The following is a 27741-nucleotide window of genomic DNA, read 5'->3' on the forward strand; positions in this document are numbered from 1 at the left end:
AAAAGTAGAGGAGGGAATTTGGACAGATATAGGAGGCTACATGAGAAATGTCAAGAAAACAGCTGAAAAGTGCCAGTTTTTGCAGAATGAGGAATATAGTTTAAATCTGTCATAGAAAAAAACCTTCTCTTTGGTTAGATATTTCCTGTTTTTTCTTTCCAGCATCCTTGTCTTGTCTCCCTGCCCAGCCATTTCCTAACATTCAAAAGCAGGCACACATTTTCCCAATTCCTGCATTGTATCACCCATCTGCTTTCTCTACTCTTGCACCCATGTTGCAGAATGCTAGGGAAAAACTCCTGAAAATGAGCAGTTATGACTTACTACACTGGTAATTTCCACTTATACGTTTTATGCATTGATTCACTTGTTCTTCCAACAAACATTTGCCCAGTGTCTACCCTGGGTATGTCAGGCACTGGGCTAGACCATTTACAATAACAATACCATCAAAAAATAAATACTTAGAGAAAAGTTTGAGAAAAAAATGTACAAGACATACACCCTTACAACAACAAAATATTTCTGAGAAAAATTGAAGAAGACCTAAATAAGTGGAGAGATATACCATGTTCATGGATTGAAGGAGTAAATACTGTTAAGATGTCAGTTCTTCCCAAATTGATCTCTATATTAAGTACAACCCCAATAAAAAGCTCATCATGCTCTTTCATAGAAGTTGAATAGCTGATTCTAAAATTAATAGGGAAATGCAAAAGATCTAGGATAGCCAAAACAAATTTGAAAAAGACAAACAATATTAGAGGACTTAAGCTACCTGATTCCAGGACACCTTATAAAGCTACAGTTTTCAATTAGCAAACCACATTCACCAATATATTAAAAGGATCATTCACCACAATCAACTGGGATTTACTTTGGGGATGCAGAATGGTTCAATACTTGCAAATCAACATCATACACCACATCAACAAAATGAAGGATAAAAATCATGATCATCTCAATAAATGCAGAAAAAGCATTTGACATAATTCAACATCCGTTCGTGATAAAAACTCTAAGTGGGTTTAGAGAGAACATACCTCAACATAATAAAGGCTGTAAATAAAAACCCACAGCTAACACCCTACTCAGTGATGAAAACCTGAGAGCTATTCCTCTAAGATGAGGAACAAGACAAGGAGGTCCGCTGTTTCCACTTTTATTCAACATAGTGCTGGAGGTCCAAGCCACGGCAATCAAACAAGAAAAAGAAATAAAAGGCATCTATATTAATAAAGAAGAAGTTAAACTGTCACTATTTGCAGATGACATGATGCTATATACATAAAATCCTAAAGGCTCCATCAAAAAATTATTAGAAGTAATAAATGAATTCAGTAAAGTTTTCAGGATACAAAGTTGATACCCAGAAATTGGTAAAATTTCTATATATTAATAACTAAGTACCAGAAAGAGAAAGTAGGAAAAAAATTCCATTCACAATTGCACTGAAAAGAATAAAAGACCTAGGAATAAATGTAACCAGGGAGGTCAAAGACCTCTGCTCTGAAAACTATAAACCACTGATGAAAGGAACTGAAGACAATACAAAAAAATGGAAAGATATCCCATCCTCGTGGTTTGGAAGAATTAATAATGGTAAAATTTCCATAGTACCCAAAGCAATCTACAAGTTCAATGCAAACCTTATCAAGCATTTTTCACAGAACTGGAACAAACAATCCTAAAATTTGTATGGAACCATAAAAGATCCCAAACACCCAAAGCAATCTTGAGAAAGAATAAAGCTGGAGGTATCACAATTCCAGATTTCAAGGTACACTGCAAAGCTGTAGTAATCAAAACAGTATGGTACTGCCACAAAAACAGATACATGGATCAATGTAACAGAGTAGAGAGCCCAGAATATACCCAAGCATATAGGGTCTATTAATCTATGACAAAGGAGGCAAGAATATACAATGCGGAAAAGATAGTCTCATCAATGAATGGTGCTGAGAAAACTGGACAGCTATATGCAAAAGAATGAAACCTGACCACTTCTAACACCATGCAGAAAAATAAACTCAAAATGGATTAAAAACCTAAATGTGAGACATTAAACCATAAAATCCAGAAGAGAACATAGGCACTAATTTCTCTGACATCAGTAGTAGCAACATTTTTCTATAAATGCCTCCTAAGGCAAGGGAAACAAACAAACAAACAAAAAAAAATATATATATATATGCATAAACAAAAGCATATATATATATACATATATATATATATATATACACATGAGAGAGAGGGAGGGAGAGAGAGACTATATCAAAATAAAAATCTTCTGAACAGCAGAGGAAATCATCAACAAAACAAAAAGGCAATCTACTGAATAGGAGAAGATATTTGCAAATGATATATCTGATAAAGGGTTAATATCTAAAACATATAAAGAAATTATACAACACCCAAAAAACATAAAAAATCCAATTAAAAATGGGGAGAGGATCTGAATAGGCATACAGATAGCCAACAGATACACGAAAAGATGCTCAACATCACTAATCATCATGGAAATGCAAGTCAAAACCATAGTGAAATATTACCTCACACCTGTCAGAATGGCTAGAGTCAAAAGGACAGGATGTGGAGAAAACAAAACCTTCATGCATTGTTGATGGGAATGTAAATTGGTATAGCCACCAAGGAAAACAGTATGGAGGTTCCTCAAAAAATTAAAAATAGGAATACCATATGATTCAGTAATTCCACTACTAGATATTTACCCAAAGAAGATGAAAACACTAATTCAAAGGGATATATGACCCTCTGTGTTTGTTGCAGCACTATTTATAATAGTCAAGCTATGGAAGCAATCTGTGTCCAAAAATCAATCAATGGATAAGGAAAATGTAGTGTGTACACACACACACACACACACACACACACACACACACACACACGGAATATTACTCAGCCATAAAAAAAGGATGAGAACTTGCCATTTGTGATAACATAAATGGACATAAAAGGTATTATGATATGTGAAATAAGTCAGACTGAGAAAGACAAATACCATATGATTTTATTCATATGTGAGATCTAAAAAGGAAAACAAATGAATAAACAAACAAAAATCAGAATCAGGGGCACCTTGGTGGCTCAGTCTGTTAAGTGTCCGAATTCCACTCAGGTCATGATCTCGTGGTTCGTGAGTTTGAGCCCCATATCGGGCTCTGTGCTGACAGCTCAGAACCTGGAAACTGCTTCAGATTCTGTGTCTCCCTCTCTCTCTGCCCCTCCCCCACTTACACTGTCTCTCTCTCTCTCAAAAATAAACATTAAAATTTTTTTTAGAAAATCAGAATCAGAGAACAAACTGATTTGTTCTCAAATCAAATAAATACAGAGAACAAACTATTAGTTGCCAGAAGGAAGGGAGTAGGGGGATGGGCAAAAGGATGAAGGAGAGTGGGAGATACAGGTTTCCAGTTATGGAATGCATAAGTCACCTGAATAAAAGACACAGAATCAGGAATGTAGTCTATGATACTGCAATAGTGTTGTATGGTGACATATGGTGACTACACTTGTGGTGAGCACAACATAAGGTATAGAGAAGTTGAATCACTGTATTGTACACCCGAAACTAATGTAAAATTGTACATCAATCATAGTCAAAAAATTAAAAATTTTTTAAAAGCTATGGTTTTCAGATAGTATGGTATTGGCACAAAGATAGACAAATACATCAATAAAACAGACTAGAGTCCAGAAATAGATCCATACATTTATTGGCAACTGCTTTTCAACATAGGCTGTCAAGGTAATTCAATAGGAAAATATCATCTTTTCAACAAATGGTGGTAAAAAATTGTATAGCCATATACAAAAAATTATAAACTTCAACACTTATCTCATGCTACATACAAAAACTAATTCAAACTGGATCATAGGCCTAAATGCAAAAGCTAAAATTATAAAATTTCCAGAAGAAAACACTGGGGAAACCTTTAGTGCCTTGGGTTTGGCAAAGTTTTCTTAAAAACAGTCAAAAACTACAAACTGTGAAAGAAAAAAAAATCAATAAATTGGACTTGATCAAAGTTAAAAATTCTTCTTCAAAAGACATAGTAAAGAAAATGAAAATCCAAGCCACGGACTGGAAGAAAATATTTGCAAAACATTAATCTAACAAAGGACTGGTATCTACAATATAAAAGAAAATCTTGTAGGTGAATAGTAGAAGATGAAAATCCTCCTTAAAATTGGGCACGAGATTTGAACAGATGACAAGTACATGAAAAGATGTTCAACATCATTGGTTAGTGAAATTAAAATTAAAACCACTACACATTTATGAGAATGGGTAAGATTTAAAAAGACATGTTAGCAAAAATGTAGAACAAACTGAACTCTCATACACTGGTGATAGGAATAAAAAATGGTACAACCACTTTGGAAAACAGGCAAGCTCTTAAAAAGGTAAATCAAACAGTCCTAGATATTTACCCCCAAAGATGAAATACATGTCCACACATAAATTTGTACACAAATAACACTAACAGCATTATTCATAATAGCCAAAAGCTAGGATTGATCTAAATGCCCATCAATGGTGAATAGATAAATTATGGTATCTCCACTCAATGAATGTTACACAACTTGTGGATAATTCTGGGAGACACGCTGCATCCTTCCTAGGAGTCCTGGGAGAATGGAGACTCTTACCTATAGCAGGGACTACCTGCCTTAGTAATTCATCTCTGCTTCCCTAAGTCATTCTCTATGTTGTCCCATACCACTCCTGGGATCATATCCCAAATACTCTACCTTCATCAAGTTTGTCTTCAGGCTCTGCTTTTGTCAAAAAATGCAACTGAATCCATATATTCATCATAAATGGAAATGTTGAAGTGAATTTGGGTAAATCAACATGAGAAATTATTATGCACCCAGTTTTAAATGTTTACAAATAATGACACAAATTGTGTTTGAGACAATGTAAAGTTTTCTTTAAAGGATTCAACATAGAAGTCAGAAATGTCTGTATCTTGCATAACCCGGTATTGTGCCTTATTAAAGGCACACATAAAATATTTACTGAATGAATGAACATTACTACAGGCAAACTGGCCAATGAACAATAGCCAAAAATAAAATCTACCAGTCATATGCCCAAATCTCTTTGTAATTAGCAAATCAAATCCATCATACCATACTATAAGTAAGTAGGACTCATCCTAGGAATGCAAAGATACTTCAAAATTAGAAAATTCATCATTGTTAATTCATAGTATTTTTTAATTGCTCTTCTTTTTTTTAATATTTATTTATTTTTGACAGAGAGACAGAGCATGAGCGGGGGAGGGGCAGAGAGAGAGGGAGACACAGAATCTGAAGCAGGCTCCAGGCTCTGAGCCATCAGCACAGAACCTGACGCGGGGCTTGAACTCACAGACCGCGAGATCATGACTTGAGCCGAAGTCGGATGCTCAACAGACTGAGCCACCCAGGCGCCCCTTAACTGCTCTTGTATATTGAATACACATTTAATAAAATTCAATACCCATTAACAAATTTTTTAATACTGGCAAACTAAGAATTTTAAAAAAACTGCAAACAAAAAAGTATGTCCTTAACTTGATAAAGCATATGTACTAGAAACTTAGATCTATTATGCACCAGACTCTAAGTTTGTCACTGAGCCTACAGCATTGGAGAGGCAACAGTACCTAAAGTCACAGAGTTTATAATCTACTGGGGGAATACAGGCAAGTAAGCAGGTAATTGTAATACAGCATGGTAAGATGTTACAAGAGAATTAGAGGGTGCCCTAGTAACATAAGAAAGGCAGCACCACCAACTTTGCTGAAGACAGCTGCCTAAATAGATGATAAATACCTTCTGGGCAAGGACAGAGTTATTTTCATTTCTGTATGGCCCAGTATCAAAAACAATGTCAAGACACATGGTAAGTCTTCAGTAAACGTGTTTTAAATGAATGAGCAAATGAATAAAAAGGAACAAATATTAAAGAGCAGTCTCAGATTCCTTTGGAAGTCAGATACAGATTTTCAATAAATTAAATGATTTATTATAAATTTGATTTCTTCTAAAGAGTTCATTTGGCTATGAATGCACATGCACCATTACTCACAGTAGCAATCCTAAATACTCACGGGTACAAGGGATTTGTGTTGGCTAGTTGAAGAGTTTGTGTTTCCACAGGTTCCACCGCTATTAACATATCTTGTTCTACAGCCATAGGAAGAACAGAATACCCACAATAATCTATATGTTCTCCTAGAAAAAAAGAGAAAGAGTTTTTAACATTGCTAGCAAATGGAACAAGAGAAATTCAAGTAGGTTGACATACAAGAAAAACTTGACCACGAGCCAGGTTTTAACAGAAAATAAAAATACTATGGACAGAAAATGAAAGTTTTCTTTCTCTCCCAGACACCTGAGCCAGAAACTTCTGCTAGCATAAGTATATTAGTTATTAGTTTCTGTTAATTTTTAGACTTCTTTAAATCTTCACAAGTTTTTTTTCTACTTTCTAATTCATAGTGATCATCTTCAAATATTTTGTTTTGTGACTAGTTATATGGAGTATCAAGAACAGTAATCTCTCCTTTTCCTGTTGCTCTTTCATATTACCTTTTAAAATATGAACGGCTGAAGCCTTTAACACACCCTGCCTTGTATTAACATTATGTGAATCTCACTCTCCTCCTTGTTAGCCAACGTACTCACTAAAGTTGAGGACTTTGCTTTATTTATATTTTTAGCCTAAATAAATGCCTAACAAATTAGACTGGCATTGATAAGTTGTACTGAATGTGCTAGACATAGCTAGGATAAAAAAAAAGAAGCAAGAATCAGCAAAACTAAAAGGCAACTGACAGAATGGGAGAAGATATTTGCAAATGACATATCAGATAAGGGGTTAGTATCCAAAATCTATCAAGAACTTATCAAACTCAACACCCAGAAAACAAATCATCCAGTGAAGAAATGGGCAAAAGAAATGAATAGACACTTCTCCAAGGAAGACATCCAGATGGCCAACTGACACATGAAAAAATGCTCAACATCACTCATCATCAGGGAAATACAAATCAAAACCACAATGAGATACCACTTTACACCTGTCAGAATGGCAATCATTAACAACTCAGGCAACAACAGACGTTGGCAAGGATGTGGAGAAGGAGGATTTCTTTTGCATTGTTGGTGGGAATGCAAGCTGGTGCAGCCACTCTGGAAAACAGTATGGAGGTTCCTCAAAAGACTAAAAATAGAACTACCTACAACCCAGCAATTGCACTACTAGGTGTTTATCCAAGGGATACAGGTGTGCTGTTTCAAAGGGACACATGCACCCCCATGTTTATAGCAGCACTATCAACAGTAGTCAAAGTATGGAAAGAGCCCAAATGTCCATCGGTGGAGGAATGGATAAAGAAGATGTGGTATATATCTACAATGGAGTATTACTTGGCAATCAAAAAGAATGAAATCTTGCCATTTGCAACTCTGTGGATGGAACTGGAGGGTATTATGCTAAGTGAAATTAGTCAGAGAAAGACAAAAATCATATGACTTCACTCATATGAGGACTTTAAGAGACAAAACAGATGAACATACGGGAAGGGAAACAAAAATAATATAAAAACAGGGAGGGGGACAAAACAAAAGAGACTCATAAATATGGAGAACAAACTAGGGTTGCTGGAGGGGTTGTGGGAGGGGGGGATGGGCTAAATGGGTAAGGGGCATTAAGGAATCTACTCCTGAAATCATTGCTTCACTATATACTAACTAATTTCGATGTAAATTTTAAAAATAAAAAAATAAAGTAAAAAAAAAAAAAAAAACAGTGAGGGAGACAAAACAGAAGGATTCATAAATGTGGAAAACAAACTGAGGGTTACCGGAGGGGTAACCAGGGAGGGGAGGGGGGATGGGCTAAATGGGTAAGGGGCACTAAGAAATCTACTCCTGAAATCATTGTTTCACTATATGCTAACTAATTTGGATGTAAATTTTAAAAAATAAAAAATAAAATTAAAAAAAAGAAGAATTTTTAATCTGCACTATTTTATATATAATAAGAAAATATAGGAAACAAACTATTCTATGCATTCTAATTCCTCTATGAATCATCTGTAGGAATTTTATTTCCTATTACACCATAATATTTTCTCCAGATTGCTATTTAAACTCAAGGTTGTTATTCATGAGATTGAAATACAAAATAACAATTCAAGAAAGAAATAAGCAAAATAAGCAAGCTCATTTATATTTCCCCAAGACAGGTTTTCATATCTGACTGTTCCTATGGCAAACACTAACTAACTAAGAAACACAAAATGAATGGAAGACAATTCAACTGCACAACTGCATTTTTTAATACTTATTATTAATATACAAGGTAGCAAATCTTTTCCACATTGATGTAGCCTTTAAAATGAAATGATAAAGGTTTTTTTTTTTTTATGGATTGATAGTTTCACATGGAGAAGTGGTTTTCAAAGCTGCCTTTCTCACCAACTTCCTTCAAAGAAGACAATAATATAAAACAGTGGTTCACAAATAGAAAACGCATATTTAAATAGGCAGAACTCGAGGGAGGCACCAGGTTTTTTGTAAAAGCCACAGTGTGGATGACAGCCTTCTGGAAATGACAGATTCCTGCCCCTGTCAAAACTGATGGAATATCCCCACTCCCTACTCCACCCTACCCCACATCCCTGTGACGGGCAGGAAGGGAGCAGGAACTGCTCGCAGGTGAGGAGAACAAGATGATTACATTTTGAAAATTTTAATGGTAAGTATAGTAATGCTTTAATAACTACAGAAATTCATTTCATCCCAAGCACTAAGTAAATTAACTATATGGGAACATAATCCTCCCCCTTTTTTTAAATCAGAAGATAGTCACTAAATTTACTAGAGTAAGAATTATTCGTCAGGGAAATTCTTAGTTTGGTACCCTCACCCCCACAACTAGATAAAATGGCTCTCCTCTGAGAAAACTGCTTCTTTGCAGGCCTCCTGCAACACTGAAGAGTTGCTGAGGTCCTCCTCCACTCTGCTATTACCAGGCCTTTTTCCCATCCTCCAGTTCTTGAAAGGTTCATGCCACATTCTCTCCTCTCCTTTCATCTCTCTCTTAGACACACTGCTCCTCCCTGAATACCTTAGCTATCTCCTTCCAGCCCCTCTCCATCCCAATCCTGGTAAACAACCTAGTCCAAAGCCCCAGCTGCCTAATCTCTTGACCTCCAGAGAACTTGACCTCCTCTCTGCTTCGGCCATCTAGCACCTTGACAAATCCAGTAATGACTATAGACCTTATCACCTGGAAATCTTTCACTTATGAAATTTTAGTTTCAAATAGCATATTCTTTACTAACACTTCCCATCCTGCCATTTCTCTTACTGTTCCTCCCACTAACTTGTTTGTCAGACTGCTTTTTGCCCTCTCTACCTTATAAGCTCCCTCCTGCGTTTCTTCCTTTTTCTACCCAGCATAGATTCCAGGATTCATAACTTCACCTGCTCTCCTATTAGTATCACCAACTTCCTGCTGCCATTGTCATTCTCTTGCAACCTCAATTCAAAACAACCTTAGATCAGACATTGGCACCTTGGACTAGCTCAGGGGGAGAAGAAAGAACAACTCTGCAGGTTGGTACTTTTCCAATTCTACAGTCTCCAGCTCTAGCCAGATTTCAATGCTACCCAGAAAACCTTTTGTTCCTCCAGTCATCTCCCTCTCCCACCTTTCACAAGGTTATTTCAAATGTCCCTTCTACTTAAACCCCACCTCCTTCATCTAACCTCCACAAGAACTCCCTCAACCTCTCTACCTAAGTTACACATTTATCTACATCAACCTGCATGTCTTCTGTTAAAAGAATCAAAGTAGCCCTCTTCTGATGCCCCTCTTGCCTTCTCAGGAAATCTGCTCCATCAATTCCTCCCTTCTCAGTTATCTATAATCTCTCTCTCCCCACTGGCTTTACTCTATTCCTCCTCCCTCCCTCATTTAACCATACTCAAACATCCCTTTTTTTAAAAAAAATCCTCCATTATTTGCTTCAAAATAAAATAAGATCACCTGAGTTGATAATCATAATTGTTGGGGGCAACTGGGTCACTCAGTCAGTTAAGTGTCTGACTTCAGCTCAGGTCATAATCTCACGGTTTGTGAGTTCAAGTCCCCCATCAGGCTCTGCGCTGACAGTGTGGAGCTGCTTTGGATTCTGTGTCTCCCACTTTCTCTCTGTCCCTCCCCCGTTTGTGCTCTCTCTCTCAAGTAAATAAACATTTTTTTAAATATAATAATAATTGTTGGATACATGGGAGTTTTTTGTATGTTTACATTTTCCATTATAGGAAGTTCTCTTTTTAATCCTCCTTTGACTCCTGTTTTTTTCTCAGTTCCTCATCCTGTTTTCTCTTGATAGAACCTACTCATTCTTCAGGTCACCACCCTTTAAAAAAATTTTTATGTTTATTTATTTTTGACAGAGAGAGGGAGAGGGAGAGAGAGAGAGAGAGAGAGCATGAGTGGGGGAGGGGTAGAGAGAGAGAGAGAGAGAGGAGAGACAGAATCTGAAGCAGGCTCCAGGCTCTGAGCTGTCAACACAGAGCCTGAAGTTACCCCACCCTTTTAAAAAGGCTTCTCAGTACTCTTCTAACCCAATGAGTAAATGTAAAATCATGAAAATTATTAACCAAAATTTAAAAATTTATCCTGCGGCACAGAAAAATCTTTTCATCTCTCACGAAAATAATATTAACAACAAAATTTCAACAAATTTTCAAAATAAATGGACAAAGTTAACACTAACAACATGGATTGGGAAAGATGCAATTTCCAGATGCAAAAGCTTTACTTGCTGTACTAAGATACATAGGAAACATTCTATTTTTTCAGTTTTCTTGGGAAAAATTAATGCAAAAAATGTATTAACAGCAATTTAGATCTTACCAAAGGAAGAAACAATTAAGAGAAAGAAATTTTGAAATACCTATTATGTTGACTCTTCCTGGTGCTCGAACATAAAACTTGGGAATGGATCCAAACTTAGAGTTAAACATTTCCTTTAGCTTCATCAATCTGAGTGAACAAGAGTAAAATATTTCAGAATATCTATATAATAGAAAAACCCATAACACACACAAATTAATTATTCCTAAAAAGAAAAGCAAAATTTTTTACCGACATACTTCTTTGAAAATCCTAGGATAAGACAATACAGTGACTCCCTCAGTGACACAAGAGTATAGCTAAGCACATAGAAAAGTAAAGAAAAAAAAATGGATATACTCAACAGGAAAAACGATTAACTTCAGTTGTAAAGAATATAACTTTCTGTACAATTCTCAATGATATTCAGAGAAAAATCTCTTTATCTTAAAAGAAGTAGTATGGGAAAGTATTTCAATTTCCTAGAGCTACCATAATAAAATATTACAAACTGATTGGCTTAAAATAATAGAAATTTATTGCCTCACTATTCTGGAAGCTAGAAGTATAAAATCAGAGTGTTTGCAGGGCCATGCACCTCTGAAAAAAAACCTGTACAGGTGAATGAAGCCTTCCTTCCCTCTTTTTAGTTTCTGGTGGTAGCCATTGATCCTTGACATTCTGTGGATACAGCTGCATCACTCCAAACTGCCTCTGTCACCACATAGAATTCTCCCTATATGTCTCTATCTGTATCTCAGCTTTTCGTTCTTATAAGGACACCAGTCTTATTAGATTAGAGCCCACCTTAATTCACTATGACCTCATCTTAACTTGATTACAGAAGTATATAAAGATGCTAGCACAAATAAGGTCATATTCAGAGGTTCTAGGTGGACATGAATGAGGGTTGGGGGGCACTATTCAACCCAGTACAATACAAGTAGTCAAATGAAAACTAGGCTGGATATCAGGAGACCACAGTTCTAATTTCAGTGGGGCAAATCCTTTTCCCTTGGCCTCTCTTCTTTGAAATTAGAACTAGATATTCTTTACAGGCCTCTTCTAGATCCAAAATTCTTAAAATAGACTTAATTTTATATTAAGTCATCTCAATGCACTTCTATGAATACCTGTCCACTGTTTATAGTTCCACATCATAGTGTATCTGAATAATAACACCAGGACAATAAATATCTGTTAAAGCCTATCATATTCAAGACACCCATTAATTAACTGATCTTAAAGATTAATTAGTTGTAAGAAACAGAAAATCACACCAAGGACAGATCAAGGAAAAAGGAAATCTATTATAATGATAGAAAGATATGGAAGGTATTCAAGATGGCCTCCTTGGAATTGGATAGCCATCAGAAACTGTTTATATTAGTGTCTTTGGTTCTCTTTTCACATCTCATTCTATCATCCCTCCAAGACACCATCACTACTCTGTTCCATGCTGTTCACATTTCAGTTGCCTCTGTGAGCCTCTTAGTTTCTATTCCTCCATACCTTCAGTTTCATGACACTGTGGCCTCAACTCTATAAGATTTAACAGCTCCAATGTCCTAAACTATCTGATTAAGTCTCTGTGTCCATTAATTCAAATTCTCAAAAAAGATAATCTGGTTGGCAGTTTAGGTCCCATATCCATCCTGGTCTATTTTTCAACAAGAGGGTGAGTTTACTGATATAAATAGGTCAGTTGTCTTAGTTACAAATACAATTACTTGGATCTACTCCCTCAGCCAAGGCTGTGGATGACAATAGAAGATGTGGGCAGGGAAACAATAGCAATAACAATTAACAGGGATATCAGTAGCACATCATTCAAGACACATTTACTGGATTCCCAGGTAGGTATGGATAATGGTGTCTGCCTAAATCTGAGTTGCCTCATATATCCTCCAAAACGATTTAGCACAAGAACAAGCAAACAATATAAAACCTTATCTTTATTATAACTAGAAACAGAGAATCCACAAACTTCAAGTTACCTATAAGTAAGAAAGAAAGAAAGAAAGAAAGAGAACCACTCTGACCACTAGAAACTCAGTGAAAAAGAAAAGAGGAGAGTCAACAAAACTAAGATTAATCTAAAACCACAGGAAAGAAAAAATTCCACCCATTTAAAAATGGGAGGTATGGGAGAAGAAAAAATAAAAATAAAATAAACTCATTGATTGCTATATAGGCAACAGGTAAAAGTTAAAAGATATCAGTAACCATGATAAAGCAACATTTTTTTAATGTTATCATACAGGTATATGCAAGGATATTATTAAACCACTAAAAAAAAAAAAATTCTTAGGGGCTCCTGGGTAGTTCAGCTGTTTAAGCTGATCTTGATCTCAGCTCTGGTCATGATCTCACAGTGAGTTCGAGCCCCATGCCAGGCTCTGTGCTAATGGCATGGAGCCTGCTTGGGATTCTGTCTCTCCCTCTCCCTGCCCCACTCTCCCTCTCTCACTCTCTCTCAAAATATATAAACTTAAAACAATTTCTTAGAGACACCATGGCCTGTGCAGTCAGGTGGACCTAGATTCAAAACCCTTCTTTACCACATGATGAAATTCCTTAAGCTCATTTTCTTTATATGGAGTATAAATATGTATCCCGCAGAATTATTTAGGAGATTAAATAAGGGAGTGTGGAAAGGGTCTAGCTTCGGGCTGGCATGAAGGATTTGTTTAAGAAATGCTAGATTCTTGGGTTCCTTACTGTTTCTATTCTAGAGCATGTGAATAAGAACCCACTAAAAGCAATGAGAGATGGTAGGTAATTAAATATTTACTCTCTTTAGCTGATATCAGGACTAGAAGCACTATTGGAGCACTGGGGTGATCTTAATGATGCTGCTAAACCCTGGTACTCTCTGCCCTGCATCTTCCATTTTATAGAGAGGGTTGAAAAAACTTAGGTTATGTGTCTGTCAAATTCTAGATAGAATTATTTAAAACGTTCACATTTTTCAATGAAAGAAAATGGACATAGAAAATAGTAAAAGGCTAAATAAGAAAAGTCCTCTGCTTTCTCAGAGCATTAAAAAAGATACATAAGTATAAAGACAACCAATAGAACAAGAATATAAATCTTCCTAAACACCAAAGAAATTTCAAAAAATATAGGGGCAAAGAAAGCAGACAGATAAATATAAATTGGTAAATAAGGAAACACAGAAACTATTCAGAAACTATATTATAAATAGGGGCGCCTGGGTGGCTAAGTCGGTTAAGCGTCCAACTTCAGCTTAGGTCATGATCTCGCAGTCCGTGAGTTCAAGCCCCGCATTGGGCCCTGTGCTGACAGCTCAGAGCCTGGAGCCTGCTTTGGATTCTGTGTCTCCCTCTCTCTCTGCCCCTCCCCCACTCACGCTCTGTCTCTCTCACTCTCAAAAATGAATAAATGTTAAAAAAAAATTTTTTAAATAAAAAGAAACTATATTATAATACATAATTATAAAATAAAACGAGTTAAAAATCAAGCATGTTAGTTACATCAATAAATGTGAATGGGCCTACCTCACCTATTAAAACAAAAAGACTTGTAATTAGCTCCAAAAACAGGACCAAACTATATGTTGTATACAGACAGCACTAAAACAAAGTCATTCAGAAAGACCAAATATTGAGGAACAGGCAAAGGTATTCCAGGCAAATAGACACAATAAGAAAACAGAGGTAGTAATCCTGATATCAGACATCATAGAATGTAAGCCAAAGAACATATAAGGAAAATTCTTAATGCTAAGGGCTTCAATTCAAAATGAAGGTAACTGTTTAAGAAATGCCCTCAAAGGAAACTGCAACCACTTTTGTAAGGCAAAAACTATAGACAATGTAAGAAAAATATAGATAGAAATACACCAACAATAAGAGACTATAAGATACCTTCCTCAGTATAAACACAGATCAGGTTGGAGCGTATGGGTGGCTCAGTCAGCTAAGCCATCCAACTCTTTGGCTCAGGTTATGATCTTGTGGGTTCGTGGGTGTGAGCCCTGCATCAGACTCTGCACTGACAGCGTGGAGCCTACTTGAAATTCTCTCTTTCCCACTCTCTCTCTGCCCCTCCCCACAGGCACGTGTTCTCTCTCAGTCTCTCTCTCTCTCTCTCTCTCTCTCTCTCCTCTCTCAAAGTAAATAAATAAAATCTTTAAAAAAAAAAAAAAAAATACCAGGGGCACCTGGGTGGCTCAGTCAGTTAAGCACCCAACTCTTGGTTTTGGCTCAGTTCATGATCTCGTGGGTTCGAACCCCCTCTCAGGCTCCACAGTGGCAGTGCAGAGCCTGCTTGAGATTCTCTCTCTCTTCCTCTCTCTGGCCCTCTCCCTCTCTTTCAAAATAAACTTAAAAAAAAAAAAAAAACCAGATCAGGTGGACAAAAGGAAGAAAAGAAAGACCCAAACAACAAAATTGATAAAGTAGATTATGGATGTGTACATATATTTAACATTATACTCTGATAATGGGGAATGTAACTTAAGGACACATGGAATATTCACAAATATTGATCACATATAAGATCATAAAGAACATATCAGTAAATTCCATGAAGTAAAAATACTAAAAACAACACTCTAAACTCAATACAGTAAAACTAGAAATTATTAAGATCAAACCACAGAAAGGTCCTCCAACCTACTAATGTTTAAAGTGCCTTTTAACTCTTGGGTGAAAGAGGAAATGAACTAAAAAAACAGTTCAAAATGAATTTTAAAAAAAACACTTCAGAGAAGGAGGAAATGAACAGAAAGTATAGAATTTCTAATAATAATGGCACTATATATCAAAATCTATGGGATACATTTAAAGCAATCAAGAAAGCCTATAGCCCTAACACTTTTGTCAATACAAATGAAAGAATGATAATAAGTGAACTAAATTCTCAGCTCAATAAGCTAGAAAAATAAGAACAAAATGAACACAAAGAAATCATAAGAAAGGAGACAAGAAAGAAAAAAGTAGAAAGCAATTATTCAGGGAATACAAAAACAGTAGACCTAATTAAATTAAAATCCTTACTTTTTTTAAAAAAACTTTTACAAAATAGACAAACCACTAGCTAATGGCTGATAAAACACAAATATGCAAAATAAGAAATGACAATGGGCAAATAATATTAAGCAGAAGAAAACTAGACAGTACCTAATAAAACTATATTGGCATTCATTTCTACCCAGAAACCCTATGTCTAAGAATTTACCCTGAAGGATTACCCCCAACAGTATGAAAAAACATATGCATGAGATTATTTATTAAAGAATTGGTTATAATTGCAAAATACTGGAAACCTAAATATTCTTTCATAAAAGAGTTTTGAATAAAGTATGGCCTATTTATGAAATGAAGTACTATGAAATTATAAGAACAGTTTTCTAGAAACTTTTCTAGAAGCAGTTTCCAGAAATTTTTATCAAGTGACTTCTAGAATAATTTGTTATAAGAAAAAAAGCAAGTGAGGGGGGCCTTAGTGGCTCAGTTGGTTAAGCGTCTGACTTCAGCTCAGGTCATGATCCAGTAGTTCGTGAGTTCAAGCCCCGCGTCAGGCTCTCTGCTGTCAGCACAGAGCCTACTTCAGATCTTCTGTTTTGCTCTCTCTGCCCCTCCCCTGCTCCACCCCCTTTCTTTCAAAAACAAATAAACATTAAAGGAAAAAGAAAAGAAAAGAGCAAATGATATGCTGAGATGGCCTAGAATCATTAACAACCCAGTAGCAATGAGCATTCCCAGTGTTCAGATCTTGGTTTCAAAAGAAACCAGAGCTCATTAAAGAAATTATTCCAGCACCAGGGCAGAAAAAGTACCGTAGAAACCTGAAACATCTTGCTGTGCCAGAAAGTTGGGAAGTGCTTAAACAATGATAGTGACATGTCAAGTCACAAGAGCTCACATAAGGAAATTCCCACTGCCCAAATCTTGAAAATTTTGAGCATCAAAATAGCAATCAGGGTAACATATTATAACCCACAGAATAAAATAGAAACCAATGAGTCCACACTGACATAAATAAATGGAAGAAAAGGGAAACACTTCATTGCACTAGAATGCCAAATAATAAATGTTAAAAAAAAAAATTAAACACTAGAAAATCACCATTTGGTGACCATGATAGTAATAATTGATACTGGCAAGGGTCATCAATGGATGCTAAAACCAGTAAATGAAAGTTTGATAAGAACAGAATATTAACATATTCTTATAGTATTTCACCAAAATATCCTTAGTAATTATGGAAGAAAAGGATAGTAACTTTGCAGTGGAAAAATCAGGAAGGTGTCTCCTTAACCAAGTGATCCAAATGAACAGCATTGATAATGGGACAAATAGGCCTCATGTGTCTCCTGATAATGATGTACTAAGAAAACAAAATTAATTTTTTAAGTATTCCTACCAAAAATGGATGAAGTGAATCTAATTGTAAGTATTAGATAAACTCAGTATAATCATGACTCTTACACAGATTTTAAATGAAAATGTTAAATATTTTACTTCTCTCATTAATGACAGAACCAGTATGATATTATAACCAGTTGAAGTAGAATCCAAAGTACCACTCATGTACAGTCAACTAAGGAATGCTGAAATGAATTTACAAACAGATGCAAACCGGCAAAACTGGTTAATAGCTAGGAGGTACAGTGAATTGCACTCCACCAGGCACAGTTTGCATTTTCTATGGACGAGATTCATTTGCATTACTCTCAGTTTTCTATGACCTACAGACCTGTAAACAAGCTTGAATATAACAAAAGGCTCCCAGCCACTCAGAAATCAGATAACCTAGAAGGGTATTTCGGGCAACTTCTGGTTCTCTTGGGATGTACCCAGTAATCTTCTGGTCTTTTTCAAAGTTTTTTACAATTTTTCCTACAACCCAAATTGAGAGATATTCTATAAAATAACCAATCATGAAATACAAAAGACACAGCAACTGTACCACAATAAAAAAAAAAAAAGATTTAGGGGTGCCTGGGTGGCTCAATCAGTTAAGCTTCTGATTTCGGCTCAGGTCATGATCTTGCAGTTGGTGAGTTCAAGCCCCGCATTGGGCTCTGTGCTGACAGCTCAAAGCTTGGAGCCTGCTTCGGATTCTGTGTTTCCCTCTCTCTCTGCCCCTCCCCTGCTCACACACACACTCTTTCTCTCAAAAATAAATAAACATTAAACAAAATTTTTTTTTTAAGATTTAAAAGACAACAACTAAATGCAACATGTGTCCTAGATTGGATTCTGACCAAGAAAAAAAAAAGGTCTTTTTCTATAAAGGACATTGGTGGGATAATTGGTGGTACTTTGAGGCCTGTCAATTAGATAATGCTGTATCAGTATTAATTTCCTGATTTTGATCATTGTATTCTGGTTATGTTGGAAAACATCCTTGTTTCTAGGAAACACACTCAAAATTTTAATATCAAAGAGGCATCCCTCATGTCTTCAACTTAATCTCAAACTACTCAGGAAAAAAATGTAACAGAAAAACTGATAATGCAAATATGGTAAAATGCTACCATTTGAGGAATCTGGGATAAGAATAGACAGTAATTTTTATACTATATTTTGACTTTTATGGAAGTGTGAAATTATTTCAAAATAAAAAGTTTTTTTTAAACAAAAGAAGCATTTACTGATGCTTTACTAAGCACTCTACTTAGAAAGAAAATTAATAATAGCTCTCTAGGGATTATAAAAATCTGGCAGAAAAGATAGTTAAGCTAAAAAGTACAATACAGAGAGACAATAGAATGATAAGCCAGACAAATACAGTCCTTTGGGAGCACAGAGAAAAGATATTTCTCCCTACCATGGGGGAATGTGGATGGTAAAATAAACCTAGAAGGGAGAGCATAAATTCGAGAAGCCTCCTCAAAGAGATAATAGTTAAAATGAATTTTAAAAGATGATGTTAAACAAATGGGATGGGGTGATGCATTCTAGGTAAATGAAAAGGCCCAGCATGCTGCATTCAGAAAATTATATTTAGGGTTTTTAATACATCAGAGGAAGAGGCTGGTGGTAATCAAGCCCCAGATCTTAAAAGGCTTGGTATACCATATTGAGGAACCTGGCTTTTAACCCATAGACAATGGATGTGAATACACATTTAAGGATGGAGTGATATTAATCAATTTCACACTTGAAAAACTCACGTTTTCAAGTATTTGAGAGATGGGTTATAGGAAGGCAAAGCAAAAACAAAGAAATCCAACAGGCGGCCATTTGTAGTAAACTAAGAGGAAGGGCTGATGGGGACAGAGAAGGGTGAAAATTAAATTAAGGTGATATTAAGAAAGTCAAATCCATAGGAATTGGTGACCAATTAGAAGTGGGAGAAAGTGAGGGGGCGCCTGGGTGGTTCAGTCAGTAAAGCATCTGACTTTGGCTCAGGTCATGATCTCACAGCTTGTGGGTTCGAGCCCCACGTTGGGCTCTGTGCTGACAGCTCAGAGCCTGGAGCCTGCTTCAGATTCAGTGTCTCCCTCTCTCCCTGCCCCTCCCCTACTCACACTCTGTCTCTGTCTCTGTCTCTCTCTCTCAAGAATAAACAAAACATTTAAAAAATTTTTTTAAAAATAAGAGGGAAAAAGTGAGGAATAGGGAGAAGCATATGATAAGTCCTAGCTTTCTTGCTTCCATAACTACACTAGCCTCAACAGAGGTTCAAGTTGTTTCGCTTGTGAAAATCATATGCAGACAAACTTCAAGTTCTGCTGAACACAAACAAGGTGGAGTGCTAACAGCGGAGTTAGAACAAGACTCCTAAAATGTGTTTTAATAAAATAATTTTGAGGTACCACATGTGTCATTTTCCCAGACTACCTCAGGAAGGCAGTCTGTCCATGCCTTCTTGTAACTGCTCAGCACTGGAGGCTTACCATTCAACATTCCTCCCTTTGAAATTCAAATGTATGGAGGCTATAGAAGGAAACAAGAAAAGTATATCTAAGAATAGACAGAACTGAAGTCTACAGTGTTTTTCCAAGCTTCATACTTAATCCTCTAATAATGAAGGAGTATGGCTGTAATTGGGGAAGTAGCTGTATTTTCCGCTCTGGGTTAGTCACCAGCGAGACTCCATCTCTTAAAATGTAGTCACTTAAAGTATTGCCCACCCCTGGCCCACAGAAGAGTACAATGAACATTTTCAATGTGAAAATAACAGCTCCTACAAAGATTACACTGTTAAAGGCAGAATTGGCCCAAACATTACCACACAAATTGCTGAATCTGGTGCTCTGAAGGCTTTTGACTTAAAATCCTTGTTTGTTTGTTTGTTTGTTTGTTTTAACAGCAGTTTTAGTAACAGAACTTGAGAAAAAAATATGACTGCAGTAAATAAAGTGGATTTTACTCTATGGATTGATTCTCAGAGGACACTAGGGTGACCATTAAGGCTAGACCATATGCAGAGATGAAAGAATTAAAATTTCAGGAGAGAAATGGGGTGCCTGACTGGCTCAGTCAGTAGAGTGTGTGACTCCTGATCTTAGGGTCATGAATTCAAGCCCCACATTGGGTGTGGTACCTACTTAAAATAAGCTTTAAAAAAAAATTTTTTTTTCAGGAGACTTTAGTTTGCCATTGTGACCTTAGGCAAGTCTCCTATCCTGTCTGTGCTTCTGTTTTCTCTTCAATATCAGGATGCCTAGTCATGGCATTACAAAAAATATTAATTTTTACAGCTAATTTAAGAATAATTGGTTAATATGTATTCTTATGGTGAAGGGGATCAGAATAATGCCACTCCAAAATATGCCATTTGACATAGGATTACTTTGAGCTGAAGGCAATCAAGAAACAGCAGACACCAGAGGTGCTCCTACCCTCCCTCCATCTGCTTAAAAGCAGGGCATAATTTCTCCCTTGCCTCTGTGAGGTTGTTTCTCCTCCCCTCTCCCACACCGAGAGAGGACTCATTACTGAAGACCTCACTGACTGGGGTGTACATGAACAAAACTTACTATAATAACCCTTACCTTAGTAAGGTTTCCCCCATATAGTCCCACAACTCACTACCCCTAAAAGCCCAAACCGCTTTCCTTTGTCTAGTCACTTCTCACAATCTATCATCCTTTGTTAAAATGGTATATAAGCTCCTAGAACCAACAACTTCTTAGGATTTCACTTTTTTTCTTAAGTTTATTTATTTTGAGAGAGAGAGAGAGCACCAGCAGAGCAGGAGTAGAGAGAGAGGGAAAGAGAGGATCCCAAGCCGACTCCACACTAAATTGGGGCTCAAATTTATGAATCATGAGATCATGACCTAAACTGAGATTAAGAGTTGGATGCTTGACAGATGAGCCACCAGCTGCCCCAGGATTTCACTTCTTTTCTGTGAAGCCCCCTGTGTGTGTGAAATAAACCTTTTCTCCTGTTAATCTATCTCTTGTCAGTTTAACCCTCAGGTCCCAAGCTACTAAACCTAAAAGGGTAGAGAAAAAGTCTTTCCTCCCTTATAATGGTAATTTATGTGAGCTCTATGCCTCACTTTCCTCAAATACAAACTGAGAATAACAGAACTCACAGCAAAGGTTTGTTTTGAGGGTTTTAGAAGCATGAAATAATTATTAGTTATTATTATAACTGTTATTTTGAAAATTTAATAAACATTAAAAATGGCATTTCAAAGTATAGATAATTGTTATTAAAGGGGGAGTGGTTAATCCTACTTCAATCCTTCCACCACAATAAATTCCTCCCGATCAGAAATTCAAATGTAAAAATGAAACAATAATTATATTAGAGATCTTGGAAAATAAAATCATGATGGTGACAATAAAAATAGTAGATGGTGGAGTGCCTGGGTGACACAGTGGGTTAAGCCTCTGACTTTGGCCCAGGCCACGATTTCATGGTTGGTGAGTTCGAGCCCAGCGTTGGGCTCTCTGCTATCAGCACAGAGCTCGCTTCAGACCTTCTGTCTCTGTCTCTCTCTGCCCCTCCCCAGCTTGTGTGCATGTACATGCTCTTTCTCTCTCTCTCTCTCTCAAATAGAAAATAAAAACATAAAGAAGGAAAAATTGTTTTAAATTGTAGATGAGCTGAATAGTAGAATGAAGAGCTGACGAACAAATTAGTGAGCAAGATAAAGCTGAGGGAAAGTAGATATTAAAACCAAGTTTACAATTATTTAGAATATAACAAAAATTAGGGATTTATATACCAAAACTTGTAAGATGCAACCATAATGGTACTGGCCTTCAGTGAATATAAGAAAATAAGAAATAATGAGAATAAATGAAGTATGCATATAGCACAAGAAACTAGCAATACAGAAATGAAAAGAAATGACTTAAAAGATAAACGTAGAATTTACTGAACTAGGGGGAAAATAGCACACATGGTAAAAAAAAATTACAAACTGGTTCTGTGATAAAAACAATAATGTAGAAAAAAGTTTTGAGTCTCACTATATAAAATCAATATGGGGCACCTGAGTGGCTCAGTCGGTTGGGCGTCTGACCTCAGCTCAGGTCATGATCTCACAGCTCGTGAGTTCGAGCCCTGCGTCAGGCTCTGTGCCAACAACTCAGAGCCTGGAGCTTGCTTCAGATTCTGTGTCTCCCTCTCTCTCTGCCCCTCCCCTGCTCATGCTCTGTCTCTCTGTCTCAAAAATAAATTAAAAAAAAAAAATTAAAAAATTTTTTAATAAAATCAATATGAGAAATAAGAGACAACTATAGATTCAAAAGAGACTTTAAAAAATTATAATCTAGACAAAGGGGTGATTTTTTTCTTCTTAGTACAAATTTCTAAAAATTGACAGAAGAGAAACAGAAAAAGTAGTCAGAAACAATCCCCTTAATAAGGCCCAGAAAATGTTATGAGTTAGTTCAGCCATTTTATAAATGGTTCTAATGGTAGAAGCTGTGGAAAGCCTTCCCATCTCATTTTAGGAGGCCAGAATAACCCACTTGCCAAAACAGCCCCCAAAAGCAAAATATAGGCTACTATCACTTGTGGAAACAGAGAAAAAGTAAATAAAATATTGGTAATGTTAATCCAACACACATTATTTTATAATATTTGTAACCAAACAGGAGTTTTTTCCAGGAATATAAAGATAGCACCAGGAAATCTATTGATGAAATACACTATTCTAACAGCATAAAAGGGAAAAACTATAATTCCATGATCCTCTCAAAAATATGCAAAAAAAAAAGATTCAATAATCATTACTAATAATTTTTAAATAAAATTTAAAATAAGAAAAAAGGCCATGGACATGTTAGAAAAGAAAAAAATGTCCTAAATTTAATAAAGGCTATTTACCAGAAATAGTAAATATTTTATTTGATGACAAAATATTAGAAGCTTCCCCTCTGAAATCAGAATCAGGACAAAAGTGCTATCATTCAACACTGTACTAGAATACATAAAGTACAAAAAGTCTACACAACAAAAGACATCATCAAGATAAAGGAAGAGTGCTAGACTGGGAACAATATATATATTACATACAAAACAACAAATGGTTTATATCCAAAACTACATACATTCATTAAAAAAAAATCCTCACATACATAAAGAGTTCCTTAAAACCAACAAGAAATAGATAATCTAATAGCATCTCTTTTTTGCAGGGCCATTTGGCAGGAATTATCAAAATTTTAAATATTTATTAACTTTGACCCTGATTCCATTTCCACAAATGAGCTTCAAGAAGTATCCACAAAAATGTTCAAAGATGTTTACTGCAGCATTGTTTATAAGAGTGAAAAATTTGAAACTTTAATGTACATTCTAATAGTTGAGTGGTTAAATAAATAATGGTATTCATAGTGTGAAATCTTCTCAGCTGTAAAAACAATGAAATAAGTCTGTATGGACTGATATGCCAAGATCTCTGAGAAATATTGTTAAGTGGAGAAAAGTAACAGGAAAAACAAATATGATTTCACTTTTATGAATATAATGATACCACTTTTTTTTTTAATTTTTTAATCCTTATTTTTGAGAGACAGAGAGAGACAGAGTGCAAGTGGGGGTGCAAGAACAGAAAGAGAGGGAGACACAGAATCTGAAACAGGCTCCAGGCAACGAGCTCTCAGCACATAGCCTGACACAGGGCTCAAACTCACAGATCATGAGATATAATGTTACCATTTTTGTAAAAAATGGTAATAATGATATAAAGATACAGTGATACTATAAGGATAAAATGATATTACAAGAATATAAACCAAATGGATAACTTCTAAGAAGGGAGTAAGAATTGGCAGCACAGGATAGGAATCAGAGACTATATTGAAGAAAGGAACTGTAGGATTTTCAAGCTTTAATGAATATATATATATATATATATATACCCGAGAGATGTGGGCAGAGGGAGAGAGAAAGAGAGAGAATCCGCACTCAGAGCAGAGCCTGATGGGGGGCTCAATCCCATGACCCTGGATGCTCAGCTGACTGAGCCACCCAGGTACCCCAAGCTTTAATGAACATATTTTTAAATAATACAAATCTTTCATATTAAGAATGCATTCATGCAGCATCATTATTCATGGAGCCAAAAAGTACAAACAACTGAAATGTCCATCAACCGATGAATAAACAAAATGTGGTGCATCGTACAATGGAATACTATTCAATCATAAAAAGGATTAACATACTGATAACATGTTACAACATGGATGAACCTTGAAAACATTATGTTAAGTGAAAGAAGCCAGTTCACAAAACCCCACATATTACATGATTCCATTTATTTGAGATGTCCAGAATAAGCAAATCTATAGAGACAGAAATTATATTAGTGGTTGCTTAGGGCAGGAAGCTGGGGGTGATAGTTTAAAGGATACAGAGTTCTTTGGGGGATGATGAAAACATTCTAACTTTGATTATGGAAAGGGCTGTACAATCCTGTGAATATACTAGAAACCATTTAATTATAAACTTTAAATAGGTGAACTGTATGGTATGTGAATTATATATCAATATATACCAAAGCTGTTACAAAAAAAGAATAATAATCCAAGAAACCAAAAATTAATTCTAAAAAGAAGAAAAAGAGAAGACACACCACTGCTAAAAATGCAAAGCTAGAATGTGAAGCAGTCTTACGGTATAGGGAACATGCAAGATTAGAAGGTAGAAAAAAAGAGCTTCTATTTCTATTTGATATTTATATAAAAAGAATAAAAAAGAAATTAAGATTCCTGAAGTGTTTAATGTGGTTGACTAGTGCCTTTACTCAGATGGTCATGTGCCCTGTGAAACTGAAGAGTCATTCTAAAGAAACAGTAGGAATTCCCAAGAAGACAGTCTGGCCTTGGGGGCCTTATGCATTTTTTCCCCCTTTAGCATATTGCAATATATGACCAGTTAGGCAGGTTTATAGATATACTATCTAGATTTAACTGAACTCATCCTGCTAAAATGAGTAAGTGGCTGAAACACTGCTTGAAGCTTATAACTGTATTTCATGCACAAGTGAAAAGAAAATGGCAGAGCACAATTATCTGTTACTATGATCTCTTCAGCAGCTTGCACAGAATGATAAACATTAATATATACCTGTTGCATGAATGAGTATTATGGAAGTCATAAAAAGGCAAGAAACAACTCTAAGGAAACCTAGGAAACAATTCTTCACTTTTAGTTAAGTACATGTTACCACCATTCCCCTTACCCCACAGGGTAATTATGGAAGAAGTATCAAGCATTATGATTAAATCATATCAAATGGAAACACAGAAGAAATTTATACATGGATATGTTTTATGTAAAAAACTAAACTTGACAAGGGTCAAGATTGTTTCCATATGACAAATTCCTTATGAATCTTATTTCACAACGTGTCCTAATTCATTCAAGTATGTAAGGGCAATAGTACCTCGCAAGGCCAGAGACATACGTAGTCTAAAGCCCTGCTGGTCTCCATAACCAAAAATTATGTTTCTTTTAGCTAACTAAAGACCCAATGTTTGCTTTCTTAAGGGTGAAAAAAACATCTACAAGTTTTAGGAAGTTACAATATTATCAACTGTCACAGGACAGTGAGAAACCAGGAAGTAGGGAGAGCTTAAAGGACTTAACGTCAGAGAAAAAAGTTAACAGGGAAAAACGTAAAAATTATAAATAGCAAAGGGAGACAGAAACCAAACTTAGAAAAGCCTACAGGCTAATATGTAGCAGGTTAGAGACTTCACTCTGAGATTTCTGGCCTAGGTCGGAAGTAGTAAGTATTTCTACAAAGTATCTGCAAGATGCCCTCAAATGAAACGATCCTCCATTAGGTATCCTTAAGCAAAGTTATGCTGTAGCTAGGTAGTGGCGGCAGATTAAGTCCTTAAGTGACAATTCATAGATTTTATGGTTTATTTAAAAGGATGCAGAAACCAAGGTATGGGAGGGTTGTTTGGAGGGTTTGGTTTGGGGCTTTTTGCATGTTTGTTTTCAATGAGTATTTTAGAAAGGAGACTTTAAAAAGCACTATCCGCCGGCAGGCAAGAAAAAGAAAGAAGGGGTTCAAAGTTAATTTGGGCACGTCTGCTAAAGCCCAGCACAAAGGGTGTACCACCTTCAGCAAGAAAGAGAAAAGAAGGATCTGCATGGATGAAGAAAAACGTTCAACCCTTGGTAGGAATCAGGGTGGAAAGTGTTTGCGGCGTGGTCTTTCTCTCAAGCCCAGCCGCGCGGCCTCAGAAAATCCCAGGGATTCTGTCCACTCCCGGGAGCAAAAGAAGCCCCCAGCGAAGAGCCAGAAGTCCTGGACACTGTCTGCACCTCGCCTACCCGGGCGATCCCAAAACGCGTCATCTCCTCTCCCCCACCTGGGATGTTCTGCCACTCGGACTCGACGCGTGGCAGGGCCCTCCGTAGCCATATTTCGCTAGATCCTTCTTTCTTCCAGTGTCAACTGGCGAAACCCAGCTCCCGAGGTAATCACGAGACATCTGCTGCAGGCGTCTTTTCTTCCGGGCGACAGCAGCCCTCACCCTGCGGAAATCCTGCAGCTCTGCTGAGGTGGCCGCTTCCAGTCGGCCCCGCCTACGGCTCCTCCTCCCTGGGCTCCAGGGCTTGGTGCCCGCGCAGCAGCTGTCAGGTACAGCCGCCGTGCTGCTCAGCTTAGGGGGACCCGGGACTCGCGGGGGCCCCTGTGCCCAGCGCTTAGGAGGAAGCTAAGGAGGTTTATTTTCTGCGCCCTGGGGCTTAAGTCTGAGAATACAATCATAACCTATTGCCCCAGGTTGCTTTTTCCGTTCCTTTTTTTTTTTTTCTTCTTTTTAAGGGTTTTTTCTTTCATGACCAGCAGCTACACCCCTAAATAACACTAAATTGTTCAGTTAACACTAATTGTTAATGTGTTAACAACACTAATTGTTCACCTTTTGTGTGGATTATTTCAAAATTGGGCGGTATAAAATTGATGCAGCATTTGATTTAAACACTTTTGCTTATTGAGGCAATAAGAATGGAGGCATCAGTGGAACTTCCCAGAACACAATAGTGAAAAGAAGAAAATGCATGTCTTTTGGGGTGCCTGGGTGGCTCAGTAGGCTAAGCGTCTGGCTCTTGACTTTGGGCTCAGATCAGTATCTCACCGTGGGTGAAATGGAGCCCGGGTCCTCTGTGCTTTCATTGCAGAGCCTGCTTGGGATTCTCTCTTTCCCTCTCTCTCTCTGCCCCTCCCCCCACTTGCATGGGTTCTCTCTCTCTCTCTCAAAAAAAAAAAACTTTTTAAAAAAGAAAGAAAATACATGTCTTTTAAACTGCAAGAGCCCTTGCATCTGGTTCAACCCTTCATTTTTTCAGTTACCTAGAGAAATCCCAAATGCCCTACTCAAAAAGCATATCATTCCCACC

At 36.6% G+C, this 27741-nt stretch overlaps 1 protein-coding gene across 3 annotated transcripts in view; it reads right to left on the reverse strand.

The window, feature by feature from the left end:
- GALK2 (galactokinase 2) overlaps nucleotides 1-27741 on the reverse strand; it is a 138045-nt gene that overhangs the window by 101793 nt on the left and 8511 nt on the right. The window contains exons 1-3 of one of the 3 annotated variants that reach the window (XM_015063449.3): nucleotides 26709-26909; nucleotides 10995-11083; nucleotides 6129-6252 (exon numbers count right to left, since the gene is read on the reverse strand). In XM_015063449.3, the coding sequence (XP_014918935.1) occupies nucleotides 6129-6252; nucleotides 10995-11083; nucleotides 26709-26761 (266 nt within the window). In that variant the 5' untranslated portion in view covers nucleotides 26762-26909. Of the gene's footprint in view, nucleotides 1-6128; nucleotides 6253-10994; nucleotides 11084-26708; nucleotides 26910-27741 lie in introns of those variants that run through there. The other 2 variants (XM_015063450.3, XM_053224045.1) reach the window with 2 other exon arrangements.

Source organism: Acinonyx jubatus, chromosome B3 (assembly GCF_027475565.1).
Source record: "Acinonyx jubatus isolate Ajub_Pintada_27869175 chromosome B3, VMU_Ajub_asm_v1.0, whole genome shotgun sequence".
Taxonomy (NCBI): domain Eukaryota; kingdom Metazoa; phylum Chordata; class Mammalia; order Carnivora; family Felidae; genus Acinonyx; species Acinonyx jubatus.